The sequence below is a fragment of the Nomascus leucogenys genome, chromosome 18 (assembly GCF_006542625.1).
Source record: "Nomascus leucogenys isolate Asia chromosome 18, Asia_NLE_v1, whole genome shotgun sequence".
NCBI classification, from domain to species: domain Eukaryota; kingdom Metazoa; phylum Chordata; class Mammalia; order Primates; family Hylobatidae; genus Nomascus; species Nomascus leucogenys.
Window position 1 is genome coordinate 36,469,813 of NC_044398.1, and position 13,757 is coordinate 36,483,569.

The following is a 13,757-nucleotide window of genomic DNA, read 5'->3' on the forward strand; positions in this document are numbered from 1 at the left end:
CAGCCCTGGCTGGTGACGCCGAGCCCTCAGCCCGGCCTTCCGCGGCGGCGGCTCTGCCTCGCTTTCCTGCCCACGTGTCAGCACCCGCACGCCCGGCCCCGGCCTGAGGCCGCCAGAGGACAGGCCAGGGTGGGCCGCCCGTTCCGAGGGCGCGCGGGCGGAAAGGAGGGGCGCCCGTGACTCACACGACCCGGTCCCCGACCAGACCGCCAAGGCTCACCCGCGTCGCGCTCCCGGGGACTCGGCCTCTGAGCGCCCCACAGAGGCCAGCCCCCGACCCCGACCTCCCTGGGCTACCCCCCACCCCCCTGGGGGACCCCAGCGGCGCACATACCTGAGAACCCCGCCGGAGGCGGGTGCGGCCTCCGGGCAGATCCGGCCACCCGTGGGCCCGCCCCGCCGCGCCCCGCCCCGCCCTTCCCCTCTCCCTTCCTTTCCCCTCCCCTCGCCTCCCTTTCCCCACTGGCGCGCGAGCATGCGCGCCGAGCCCTCCCGCGCCTGCGCGCCCCCGACGCCCCGCCGGCACGCGCCGCCGCCAGCGAGGCCCGGCGAGGCCGCGGCGGAGGCGGAGGCGGAGGCGGAGGCGGAGGCCCGGCGCCCTGGGCGGCGCCCTGCCGCCGAAGTCCATCCTCCCCGTTAGGTGGCGAGCGCCAGAGGGGAGGGGACAGCCGGGTAGGCAGGAAGCGGCGGCTTAAAAGGGCACCCCGCGCCGGACCCTTCCTCCCTAGTCGCGGAGAGTCTGAGAAAGCGCGCCTGTTCCGCGACCATCACGCACCTCCCCTCCGCTTGTCGCCATGTACCGCTACCTGGGCGAAGCGCTGCTGCTGTCCCGGGCCGGGCCCGCTGCCCTGGGCTCGGCGTCCGCCGACTCGGCCGCTTTGCTGGGCCGGGCCCGGGGACAGCCCGCCGCCGCCCCGCAGCCGGGGCTCGCATTGGCCGCCTGGCGCCACTACAGCGAGGCGGTGGCCGACCGCGAGGACGACCCCAACTTCTTCAAGATGGTGGAGGGCTTCTTCGATCGCGGCGCCAGCATCGTGGAGGACAAGCTGGTGGAGGACCTGAGGACCCGGGAGAGCGAGGAGCAGAAGCGGAACCGGGTGCGCGGCATCCTGCGGATCATCAAGCCGTGCAACCATGTGCTGAGTCTCTCCTTCCCCATCCGGCGCGACGACGGCTCCTGGGAGGTCATCGAAGGCTACCGGGCCCAGCACAGCCAGCACCGCACGCCCTGCAAGGGAGGTGAGCGTCGGCCGGGCCCCGTCCCGCCCTCCCTGCCTCCCCTGCGGCCCTCCCCTCCGGCCTTCTGCCCGTGCGGGGCCGCTGCTCAGCCCAGCCCAGCCCAGCTGGAGCGGGCCGGGTCCCCGCCCAGGTCACCCCGCCTCGGATGTGGCCGGCTTTGTGGATGGTGATTTTTCCGCCTTAAATCATGCGGTTGGCCTGCCCCCTCCCCCGCGCCGTCACCCCGGGCCTCTGTATATGTTGATCTTGCAGGCAGAGTAGACGCTGCACCGGTCTCCTTTTGGTCCCAGTGTCTGTCACACACGGCAGGTCCTGCCAAAATGCACTTCTAGGAAAGGGAATGACCTGCCCGTGTGATAATGCCTCGTCAGTGTTCTTGGGCTTTTGTGACTCTCCCCTAAATGCAAACTTCAAATTGTTTTCTGGTATTTGTCCCAACAGTGACAGATGATATCCGAACATGGAAAATGACTTGGCTTCTAAGTTTGAAATCCAGACAGTTTTATTAACCAAAGGAATTTACTAATCACGCGTTAATCGCTTCAATTAAGTTATTTTCCCGTTCTGACAAGTTCTGTTTTATACCAAAAAAAAAGGAAAAACACAAAAAATCACAAGCAATGTAATATCTCTGACAAATAAACACCTGGCGTCCTGACAGTAAATTTACATGTTGTAGGCTGCGGATGGCCAGCCAGCCAGTGGAATGAAATAGCTCTGGGGGTGTGTACTGGTCCTGGCTAGCCCTGGATTTGAGCTTCAGGAAAGGTATAGTACGTGAAGAAAGGGGTTAGATGTTTGGTAGTCACCGGGTTATCCTGTAGTTTAAATCATTTAATGTCTGTAGATTTGGCCTCTGTAGTCAGATTGCTTTCTTCGAGCAAATAAGAGCTTTTATCCCCTCAATGCATTGCACCATACCTCTTTAGTAACCTAAAATGGAAAGGACAAACCACTTTTGTCTACTGTAAAAAAGAAAAATTATATGGAATAAAGAGCCCGGGGAGGCGAGGCGTCTTGTTGGAGATGGATTGGCTGAGAAGCACAGAGGATGTTGGGCTAGACCCATGTCTTAGTAAACCTGGTTCTGTGCTCTTTCAATTATGCCCGCTGACTTCTAAGGATTTTTAGAAATCCTCTCTGTACCGGAAAAAACTTGAGCGGTGCTGGTGTTCCCAGCAGGGGGGACAAAGGTTGCTTTTAAAGATTTACTAAATTTGCGTTGACCCCACCCACTTCTAGGACTTAACTTTGGAGCTTAATTACCCTCTAGCTCTGGTTTCCTCTGCCAAAACCAGTGTTTGAGCCACTTTGACCTCTGATTTCCTTTCTAGCTTCAAAATTGTATAAAATGTACACACCGTCAGTCTCCTACATTGCCTTCCTTCTTCCTACCACTCCTTTATTCTCCAAACCAGGAAAACAAGTTCAGACTCCAAAGAAAGGCAAATAAGGATGTTGGAGGAAGTTCAGGCAATGTTTAGCAGATATTGAGTTGCATCGTTTTCTTAAAACGGACATCAAGTTTATATTTTTACTATCTTGCTGGCAGCATTTGCCAGTCCTTTAAAAGGTGTACAGATAAATCGTTGTATGTGGTTTTCTGCAGGATCTGATTTGGTCTCTGAAATCCTTTTTCTTCGATTCTTCAGATGCCCAGCTCTCTCCTGTTTTTATAAGTCGCAGCTCCACAAACTCACCGAAGCAACTCGTTTACCAGTTTGTCAGTCCTCTTTCTCTTGTTGCCACAGCAGTTTTAATGCCAAAATATTGAACCTAGCAACAAATTGGGTCCGCCATACCAAAGCACTGTTACTGTAGCACTTGCTTGTAGTAGAGTGTAAGATACAATTTTCTGTTCCATTTATCCCGTTTACAAAAAAGCATGCTATTAACCCCCAGCATATAAACATGGAGAAACTGAATTGTTACTAATAAACTGTTGCAAGCATTGATAGAACATCAAAGAAAATTGGCCTCTACGAAGTGATAAATTTATTATCTTCAGGAATTTGAAAGGCTTTCTGGATTGGGGAAGATTATATAGCTATGAAAGCCCTTAAATATTTTAGTGTGCTTAATAAACAGTATACTCAACAGATGATCAGCAAAATTTGGGTACTGTAGCCTTCCGTGCTTTGTGTTCAAGACATCCCCAGATCTATCTACCCATTTATCACCCTTGTTTGCAGAGAATGTGCATTCTAAGAGGGACAGGTCTTCTTAAAGCTTTTTTAATGTCTAAGACATCGTTAACCTTTGTGGTCCCGCTCTAGTCTTAGAAACACAGAATATATTAGGTGATTGAGATTTTTTTAAATGCTTTGGATAATCCCTATGAAATTCTGTCTTTCCCTCTTAAACATATTTTAGCGCATTCTTCTTCCCTCTCCCCACTAACCTGTCTTCTCTCCCATTGGTTCTTTCCCAAAAAAAAAAAAGAAAACCTCATCTGCCTCTCTCCACCCTTTTTCCAACCTTCAGCTTTCTATATCTCATTTTCCCTCAAGAGCAACCTTATCCCTGAGTTTTCTAAATTAAAATTCTTGAGGTTGAAGCAAAGCAACAATCTAGCAATAATCTCTAAGGGAAACAGATGGTTATAAGACTTGGTGGCTGATGTGTACTTTTTCCAAGTAAATATTTAATAATACACACAGTTTTTGTGCTTCTCTTTTCCCAGTTACTACATGTACCTGAGGCCGTTAGATTTGTCTGTGTTAAGGATTTGAAAGGGTATGCTGTAGGATCTGAAGGGAAGTTTAAGTGAGGCCTTAAAAATATTTCCAGCAAAGGGGCATGTTGTGAGAATATGCGACCGATTTGAGAAGACTGGTTCAAAAGTTCTGGTGCGTTTGGAAATATTATCAAAGATTGTTCTATTAACTTTCTCTGAGTAAATTATCTGTATTTCATTTGCTATGGTTCTGCCTGAGACCAGTCTACCTTTTTAGAAGGAAGTTTGTCGTTTTAAAGTCAGTTTGGAGGGAAAGTAGAGATTGATAATAGCAATTTATTGATGGTAGGAGTCAATTAACTTTCTCTTCCAGTCTGCCCCCCCAGTTGTCTTGATATTAAAACTATTAAAATTCCCTATCACTGATGCTACTATCATAAAATTTTCTAAAATTATCATAATTTACATATAGTTGATGGACCGTAGATGGAGTTCTCTCATACATTGACCCTAAGTCTTTTAATTACAAATATTAGAACCCAAAAAAGTGTACCCTATATTAACCCAGTAACTAGTTTTTAAAAGTCAAAATGCCAGAAGGAAACAGTGGAATCTTGATGACATAATGCAAGAGAAGACCGGAGTCGATGCAGTGTTAAAGACGCCCTCAGCCTCTGGGATGTCATTGTTTAGCGCTTAAGGGAAGACTATAGAAAGCACTGATACTGATTTAAAATGAGATATTTCTCTGCCTTCACTGGGGGAAAAAATGTTTCTGACTTATTTTGCTATGTTCAGTTGACAACCATCAAAACTTAGGTAACTTTCAATAAACTCACAGTTTCTAATATTTTCAAGTGGCTGTGTGTCTGCATCTGCTGCCGCAGATAAAATATAACCTTTGTAGGTGAATTTAATTTAGGACTTTTCTGAAAGTACCGTTGGAGGATAGGTAATTTGTGTGTCTTTTAAAAGCACTTAGCCCCGAGGTTGTTGTTTTTAATACATCTTATTTAAATACGGAACTGTGTTGCCCTTACGCCTTTTTATTTCATGGAAGCCAAATGCGTCTTTTCTCCCAAAGTATACTAGAAAATGAAGACCCTTGGTAATGGTAGTGATCTATACATCAGATTTCAGTCTTTCTGTCACTTGCATGTATGAATCCATTTAGCAAGTTTGCTTTTGGCAGTAAAGCCCCATGTGCAGGAAGACAAACAACTGCTCACTCATTATCCAAAGTATACTTTGTAAGAATTAGGGCATCAAAAATTGGAGCCTAAGCACCAGTATATATTAAAGTTCAATACAACTTGTAGTGTTTAAGTACAAGAAATAAAAATTAAGCCTGAACTTTTGGCATATAGTGGGAAGAAATTAGTTTTACCGCTGTTAATAATTCAGATTGCTTAGGAAAATCAGTTTTTATCTACTTATGTTAAAAATACTAAGGGTTCTGCCTGTAACCATTAAAAACTAAAATATTAACCTGTAGATGTTTAAAAAATCCTAGACACTAGTCTCTGCCGTGTGACTGTTCTTCTTTTCTATTTATTTTACCCGATAATTAGGCTTTTACAATGTAAGTAGTAAAGAGAAAAATCTCTAATATCACTTTAGAGCACATTGATTCATAAATAGCCCATAAATTTTGTACTCAGCAAACCCATAAAATACACATGCATGATTCACATTATCAAATAGTAATGAAAGTTACAAAATGAAAAGTGGAGCTGCTCTACCTCAAGTCCTTCCCCCAGTATAACCATGAACAATCTTAAATCTAATGCCGCTGTCTAAAACTGACTAGTTATCCAAATGAATCAATATTTTCCCCTTTCCAGAGGCAGAAATTAATACAGATTCAAGTGTTCACTATCAAGTTGGAATTGTTAATATGTGAAATACTACTGATAAAGACAGGAAAGGCTTTATTAAAGACAAGACGACAAACTAGGAGAAGGAGCTGCTCAAGACCTTCCGATTATCTTTACAAAAAGGCAACTATACCTGGAAGATTCTGCAGCCATACACATTCTGCCTTTACTGAGGTCAATTGCCTTTACCGAGGTCAGATATTAGCAAAGGCTAACATTTATTCAGCTCTATGTGTGCCAGGCATTTTATTAAGAACTTTTCATGCATCATCAGTTTTATCCCTCATAGCAACAATGCATGTAAGAACTTTTCATGCATCATTACTTGTATGCCTCATGCAAAACACTGTTGTCCCTGATTTCCAAATGTGGCTACTAAGGTTGAGGAGTGAAGTGTCTTTTGGCAGGGTGACACAGCTAGTACGTAGTGGAGTTGAGGTTCAGATTCTGGGCATCTGATTCCAGCACCCACCTTAATCATTGTTGTCTGGGATTTATTTATGCAGAAAGTTACAAATTGTATCTTAGGCTTTTAATTGTAAGCACTGATTGAGAACCACCTCATGCCATTGACACAATGCTTCGTAATACTTCGGATCGTAGATACCTTTGAAATTTCTGTTAAAAGCTATTAGAAGACCTACCTTCTTCCTAGAAAAATACATATTCAAACAACTTTGCATATAAAACTCAGCGTAGATGATATGTCTAGAGGTCCATTTATTCTAATTGCTAAGGAAATGAAATAACCTTTTTCCCCTACACCCAACTCTGAAGACCTGAAATAACATTTTAAACAGTTTTCCATCAAAAGAGGTTTGAAGACTTTGGTGTTTAAGAGATTAACGTGTTAGCCAGAACAACTCATTTCTCTACCAGTGTGTACTCCATTTATCTTTAAAGATTTTCTGTTGAATAATTTTGAAATTACTTTCTTAGTTTTCTTCATTAAAAACTAAGAAAATGCTTTGTTTATCATGAATTGCTATTTCTCTTGATTATTATTCTTGGAGAAAGTCTATCAGACATAATTCTTCTGATTTGCTTCTAGGCTAGAGGAAAATGTGAAAGATGATAAGTGAAAATTACAAAGGTTGTCAGTAGTATGACTTCTTTTATCATTTGTCATTATCATAAATATATCAACATAGGACTTTAAAAAAATATTTTGTACATATTGGGCCTTAGTAGTATTTTGCATGAATTTTTTTTTTTCTTTTTTGCCAAGAGAGAAAGAGCAAAGAAATAACCAAGGGTCATGTACTCGTACTGGAGGTTTACCAAATAAGGACTGCTTTTATTATGAACTATAGTCTATATTCTAAGTAAATCAATTTTTTTATTATGTGTTTTTTGTTCCTGCAGGCAAAATCTCTGAACTTTATGCAGAGGGTTCTTTTCAAAAAACAAAGTTGAATTTTTTTATTTCTTGGAATATTTTTTTCATTGATTTCTCCCAAGTAGAGCAGATTCAAATCTCATTTGTACCCTATGTCTTTTTTGTTTTGCTATTAGCTCAGTATTCTGTTTCTACATTTTCCTTTCCTAGAACTAGTCAATAAACGACAAAAAAAAAAAAACTAAATCATGTGTTATTGCAGTAGGAGTTCAAGGATACCAAGGACAGACAGTCTTGTTTGTTTATTTGTTTTTTTTGTTTTTTTTGAGACAGAGTTTCGCTCTTGTTGCCCAGGCTGGCATACAGTGGCGCGATCTTGGCTCACTACAACCTCTGCTTACCAGGTTCAAGCAATTTTCCTGCCTCAGCCTACCAAGTAGCTGGGATTACAGGCATGTACCACCTCGCCTGGCTAATTTTTGTATATTTAGTAGAGACAGGGTTTTGCCATGTTGGTCAGGCTGGTCTCGAACTCCCGACCCCATGTGATCCACCCTCGGCCTCCCAAAGTGCTGGGATTACAGGCGTGAGCCACTGTGCCCGGCAGACAGACAGTCTTGATGTGGGAACAGAGAAGGCTGGATAGGAGTTGGATAAGGCCATTTCAGATAAAGAGGGGATGGCTTCACCCAAGGCAGGAAGTGGAACTGTGTGTAAGGGGGTCATGAAGACAAACTACATTTGTAAATAATGAGAAATAAGGACTTGTGACAGTAAATATATTTGGTCTCTTTGCCTGGTTCCCAACACAGAGCTCCTGAATCCTTTGCAAATTGCTGAGTGATAGGAGCATCTTTTGTTCTAACTAGGACACTCTTGATGGGCTTCTGGGTAGCTTCAAGGTGGGGGCTAGTCACCAAAAAGACCAAGCCATAATTAGAAATTTGGGACTTTCAGCCCCACCCTCTGACCTCTGGAGATTGGAAAGGGGCTGAAGATTGAGTTTAATCAGCAATCAGTCATGCCCTCGTAATGGAACCTCTGTACAAACCCTAACTGATGGGTGGAGTATGGGGAGAGTTCAGAGAACTTCCAGGTTGGTGAATGCATCCATGTATGGGTAAGGTGGTACACTCCAAATTCCAGGGGGACAGAAGCTCCTGCAATGGGGACATTCCAGACATGGCCCTGTGTACCTCTTCATGTAGCTGTTGATTTGTATCCTTTACATAAGTAACGTTTCCCTGAGTCCTGTGAGCCTTTATAACAAATTATTGAACCTGAGGAGGGGGCCATGGGAACCCCCTGATTGGTAGCCAAGTTGGACAGAAGTGTGGGTGCCCTGGGCACCCAGGACTTGGAACTGGCATCTGAAATAGGGAACAGTCTTGTGAGACTGAGCCCTTGAGCTGTGGGGTCTGTGCTAACCCTGGTAGTCGGTGTCAGAACTGAATTGCAGGACACCCAGTTTGTATCTGCAGAGAACTGGAGAACTGCTTAGTGTGGAAAACCCACACATTTGTTGTCAGAAATGTGCGAGTAAAAACAATTTTTTCTTTTTTTTTTTTTTTTTGAGACGGAGTCTCACTGTCTCCCAGGCTGGAGTGCAGTGGCGTGATCTGGCTCACTGCAAGCTCCACCTCCTGGGTTGATGCCATTCTCCTGCCTCAGCCTCCCGAGTAGCTAGCTGGGACTACAGGCGCCCACCGCCACGCCAGCTAATTTTTTTTTTTTTTTTTTTTTTTTTTTTTTTGTATTTTTAGTGGAGACGGGGTTTCACCATGTTAGCCAGGATGGTCTCGATCTCCTGACCTCATGATCCGCCCGCCTCGGCCTCCCAAAGTGCTGGGATTACAGGTGTGAGCCACCGCGCCCGGCCAGTTTTTTCCTTTTATGTTTGTTGGATGGATAATGATGAACCTAGCAGGGCACAGAAAGCTAGGCAGCAGTGGAACTGAGAATGAAGTTATAGTTAATAGCAGAGAATGAAAAAGAAAAGACAGATAAAACATTTTGAAGAAAGGACAGTAATGTATTCCCAACAGGTAGGATTTACAGGATGAAGGAGAGAAGAGGCAAAGATAACCACAAAATTTCTAGCCTGAGAGACTGGTAGAAAAAAATGGTGGTATCAGGGACAGATGGGGTTATTAAGAAAAAGGATTGGATTTTTAAAATAAAGAAGATCTGGCGTAAAATTATCCTCAGGGAAATTGGAAATCCAGGCACGTACTTCTCTCCATCATGCCCTTGCATAGTGCAGTCCCTCTGCCTGTCCATGCCTCGCTTCCCTCTCCCTGGGATTCCTCTGCCTCTCTTAAGACCCATCTCAAATTATCACGTAGACTTGTAAATAATTTATATGAAACTGGATAGCTGAGGTTTCAAGCCTTTATCCCTCTGAAACTTTTTAATAACAAGTTACTGTTATCTTTTACTAAATCCAACTTTATAGTCACCATTTTAACTAGCATCATTTCCGATTCCAAGACCTGTTTGGTGTGAAAGTGCAGCTAAGTTACTGTTAATCAAGATCAGAATAAGAGAATCTACCAAGAAAAATTAACAAAATCCCCCTTTTAATGTGTAATCTTCCGTCCATCAGGCTGTAAGTTAACACAAAACAAAGCTGTATGTTTTATGGATATGTGCATATATAATTGCAGAGAACATGATTTGGAAGGATATACACTTACATTGCTAAGAATAGTCACCCCTAAGGAGAAGACTGGGGTCACAAGTGGGAGTCAAGGGAGTCTTCGGCTTTCTTTTTGTATTTAAATTTTGATAGAAATACATACATAAGTATTATAATTTTAAATTTTTAATGAAAAAGTATTTTTCCTTTTTTCCTGTGATCTGTCAATAGGTTATATTTTTCTAATATCAGCTAAACATTTGCTTCCCAGAAAGCTTAGTTACCTCTTTAAAATTTATTCAGGTTAAAATAAAAGATTTAGACAGTGGATTAAAAATCTAAGATGGTGTTTGCCTACTTTATACAAAACAGTACATTGATGCTGCTAAAGCAATTAAAGTATAATTTTTCTGTTTGTTTGTTTGTTTGTTTTGAGACGGAGTCTCACTCTCTGTCGCCCAGGCTGAAGTGCAGTGGTGCAATCTCTGCTCATTGCAACCTCCATCTCCTAGGTTTAAGCGATTCTCCTGCCTCAGCCTCCCCAGTAGCTGGGATTACAGGTGTGCACCACCACGCCCAGCTAGTTGTGTTGTGTGTTTAGTACAGACAGGGTTTCACCATGTTGGCAAGGCTGGTCTCGAACTCCTACCTCAAATGATCCGCCCACCTCAGCCTCCCAAAGTTCTGGGATTACAGGCATGAGCCACCACGCCCAGCCTAAAGTGTATACTTTTTCTTAGCTCCTATATGCAGTGCTCCTTCCCCATGCTGAATGTCTGAATTTTTATCTGAGACATAGTATTTCAGGAGGTCATTACTTGAGAGTTCCTCCCTGCTTCTAACCTTCCTCTCCTCATTTTAAGTTACGCTACATTATTGTGGTTTAGAAGGTACATTAATATTAAGTGAAAAAAATACGATCTGATGAATAAGTGGCAAGACTGTTAACTTATAAATATTAAGAGTTGTTCTGAGGCCTTTTTGCTTTTCTGGGGGTTCTGTGCTTCTGGTAGAACTCTTGGTTATTGAATAAATAGTTCCTGAAAAGTGAGAAAGTACAGCTGGAAATTAGATTTCTGATGAATAAATCAAACCCTATTAAGAGAAACAGGTTCAAGTAATTTTAAAACCACTTGAATTTTCATAAATGTTTTGTTAATAACTAATTATAAAAAACTGACTCTAGCTGGAGGCTTTTGTGTGTTTGCTTTTGAGTCGGCTAGGAAAAGGAAAAAAAATTCAAGCTTAGTCAATTGTGGTTTTCACCGAATCTTTTTTAAAGTAATGAGCTGGTTTGTTTTCTTCATCACTATAGCAACTTAAGCTAGTTTTTGCTTTTGATTTTTATTTCTCCTAGAGAAACTTAGCATGCACTGCTCGTTAGACTTGAGCATACTAAGGAATATCTGTGGTAATTAAGTTAAAAATCAGATCAGTGCTTTGTACTGTATATAGTTGCAGATGTCTGCATTTCACTAATATTCTTTGGAAACATCTGGATACCAGTTAACATAAAATAACTGTTTAGTCGGTTTCTGTTCAGAATAGAAGGAATGATTTAAAAGTTCCCATTGTAGTACATACGTCATTCTATCCCTAGCCCTTCCTCCAGCTTTACTGAGATTGATAAATAATAAACGTCATGGGTGGTGTGTCTTTAGTTTCCTCTGGTGAGCTGGATGCACAGATTACTTTGTCAGCAGGGTGGCCTTGATTTTTAGGCCATGTTCTAATGGCATCAGTTCTGTGGCTGACACCTGTGTACCAAGCCCATTCACTGTCTGGCTTAGCCAGCCATGGACTCCTGGTCTTTGTTAAAAGTATTTACCTTCATTCCTACTAGCACAGTTGACCAAAGACCCAGTTGATCCCAAACACTAGTAATGCATCAGTGGAGTCTAACAGAGTTTTAAGATGTGTGGTGTGTGTGTGTGTGTGTGTGTGTGTGTGTGTGTGTGTGTGTAGAGATGGGATTTCACTATGTTGTCCAGGCTGGTCTTAAACACCTGAGCTCAAATTCTTCTGCCTCAGCCTCCCAATGTGCTAGGACTATGGGCATGAGCCACCATGCCTAACCCTCTAAGACTTGGGATACAAAAAATATAATTTACTTTCCTCCATTTCTAGAATAAAACATCTCTTCCTTCCTCCTTCTAGTTTCTGTTCTGTGCCCCTGTTTGATCTCTGTTGGTCCTGTTCACCTTCAGCCTTCTCTGCTGAAGGAGGAAAGGCTTGGTTTTATAAAAAGTGACAATATTCAGACCACATAAGATCCTTCTTGCTTAATTTTGGCTTAAATATTTTAAGATTTCCTGATTTTCTTGTATGTATATGTATTTACCTATTATTTGACTTTTTTGAACAACTTCAAATTGAGTATATTTGAATGAGAGTAGGCATTCAAAAGTGCTAGGCTTTCCCTGCCTTTCAGAACTTTGAGGCATATGTCACATCATTTTGTCCTTCACATTCTCCAGTCGTGCTAATTTTTCCCAATCCATTGAGTTAAGTAGAGTACCTTCCTTTTTGCAGTCATATTCTTACTTTTTTTTTTTTTTTTTTTATGTTTTTGAGACAGAGTCTCAAACTGTTGCCCAGGCTGGAATGCAGTGGTACAATCTCAGCTCTCTGTAACCTCCATCTTAGCCTTGTGAGTAGCTGGGACTACGGGAGTGTGCCACCATGCCCAGCTAATTTTTGTATTTTCAGTAAAGATGGGGTTTCACCATATTGGCCAAGCTGGTCTCGAACTCCTGACCTCAAGTGATCTGCCCTGTTCGGCCTCCCAAAGTGCTGGGATTATAGGCGTGAGCCACCACATCCGGCCCCTACTTAAATCTCTTAGTGTCCCTTAGAATGTAGTTAAGACTTATTTTCAGGTGACCGTATATTTTTGATAGTTATCTTTGGTTTCCAAACCCAGAGAAGGAAGAGTAACTGGCATTTTCTGTGTGTGGGTACATCGTGTCTTATTGGAGATTGTTTTGTCTCAAGTATTGCTGCAGAGTATTTTATTAATGGGTGCACTTTAAAATTTTTTGTTTTTCAGATTAACAGTTTAGGTAGCCCAGTACTCGATATTTGCCAATTTCTAGAATTAAAAACATGTGTGTATCACTGGTTAACTAGAAATTTAAAATGAAAATGTTTCTTCTTTAGCCCAGGCAATATCACTTGCATTCATTTCTATCCCCTCCCTGTCCCTGCTCTGTTGGCTCTGGGGCTTCTTCCACTAAGCTGGTACTTTCTTTATAGCTCCTCCTGTGCTTTTATTCGTTCATAGCCTACAGAAAATGCCTGTGCTGTGAGAGGTAATTTGTGAAACTGCTTCTCTTCACTGTTTAGCAGTTGAGCTCTCGAAATGGGTGTAGCTGGGAAAGAGAATTTAACTTTACAAACAAGAATTCCTGGGTTCCATCCAGCGGAACATGTCTTTTGTTCTACACACACAGTTTCTGACTCATATCATTCCATGACTTATGATAAAATGGACATTTTTGTTTACACTGTTGTGTGGAAGGAGGGGTCTGGTTTCTAATTTTTAATAACATCTATTTCTAGAATATTAGGCTTGCCATTTGAATGCTTCTGTTTGATTTATGAATATCATTGGTTCCAGCAGTTTTTAGCTCCCCACTAAATGCACGTTAAAATTTTTAAGTTTCTAAGTTGAAAGAAAGTAACTTTTCCTCCACTTAAGAAAGCAAGGAAAATTAAAAATAATGTAGTGATGAATTCCACAGGCTCTAAAAGAGCAATGGAAAAAGTGATTTATGTGTGGGAGAAGAAATACTAGTTCTTAATTAAAACATTGTTTTACCACTTCCCGTGAATTTATGTAGAAGTAATGAAACCAAGGTTTTTTAAGTCATTTGTTCAAACTCCTGTCAGTTTAGACTTTTTAATTGCTTTGTTACATGCTGTTACTTTGTAATACTTGTTATAGCAGTGGTAATAGTTGAGATTTGCCTGTTGACCACTTGCAGG

At 42.5% G+C, this 13,757-nt stretch overlaps 2 protein-coding genes across 2 annotated transcripts in view; one reads left to right on the forward strand and one right to left on the reverse strand.

Annotated features, from left to right (window-relative positions):
* Nucleotides 1-394, reverse strand: part of LOC100587392 (shieldin complex subunit 2) — an 83,244-nt gene extending 82,850 nt beyond the window's left edge. Inside the window, exon 1 of the mRNA XM_030799163.1 lies at nt 335-394. The gene's annotated coding sequence lies outside the window, so the exon portion shown is untranslated. The remainder of the gene's footprint in view (nt 1-334) is intronic.
* A 110-nt stretch (nt 395-504) lies between these two features.
* Nucleotides 505-13,757, forward strand: part of LOC100587725 (glutamate dehydrogenase 1, mitochondrial) — a 42,325-nt gene continuing 29,072 nt past the window's right edge. Inside the window, exon 1 of the mRNA XM_003281951.4 lies at nt 505-1,239. Within this exon, the coding sequence (XP_003281999.2) occupies nt 795-1,239 (445 nt within the window). The 5' untranslated portion in view covers nt 505-794. The remainder of the gene's footprint in view (nt 1,240-13,757) is intronic.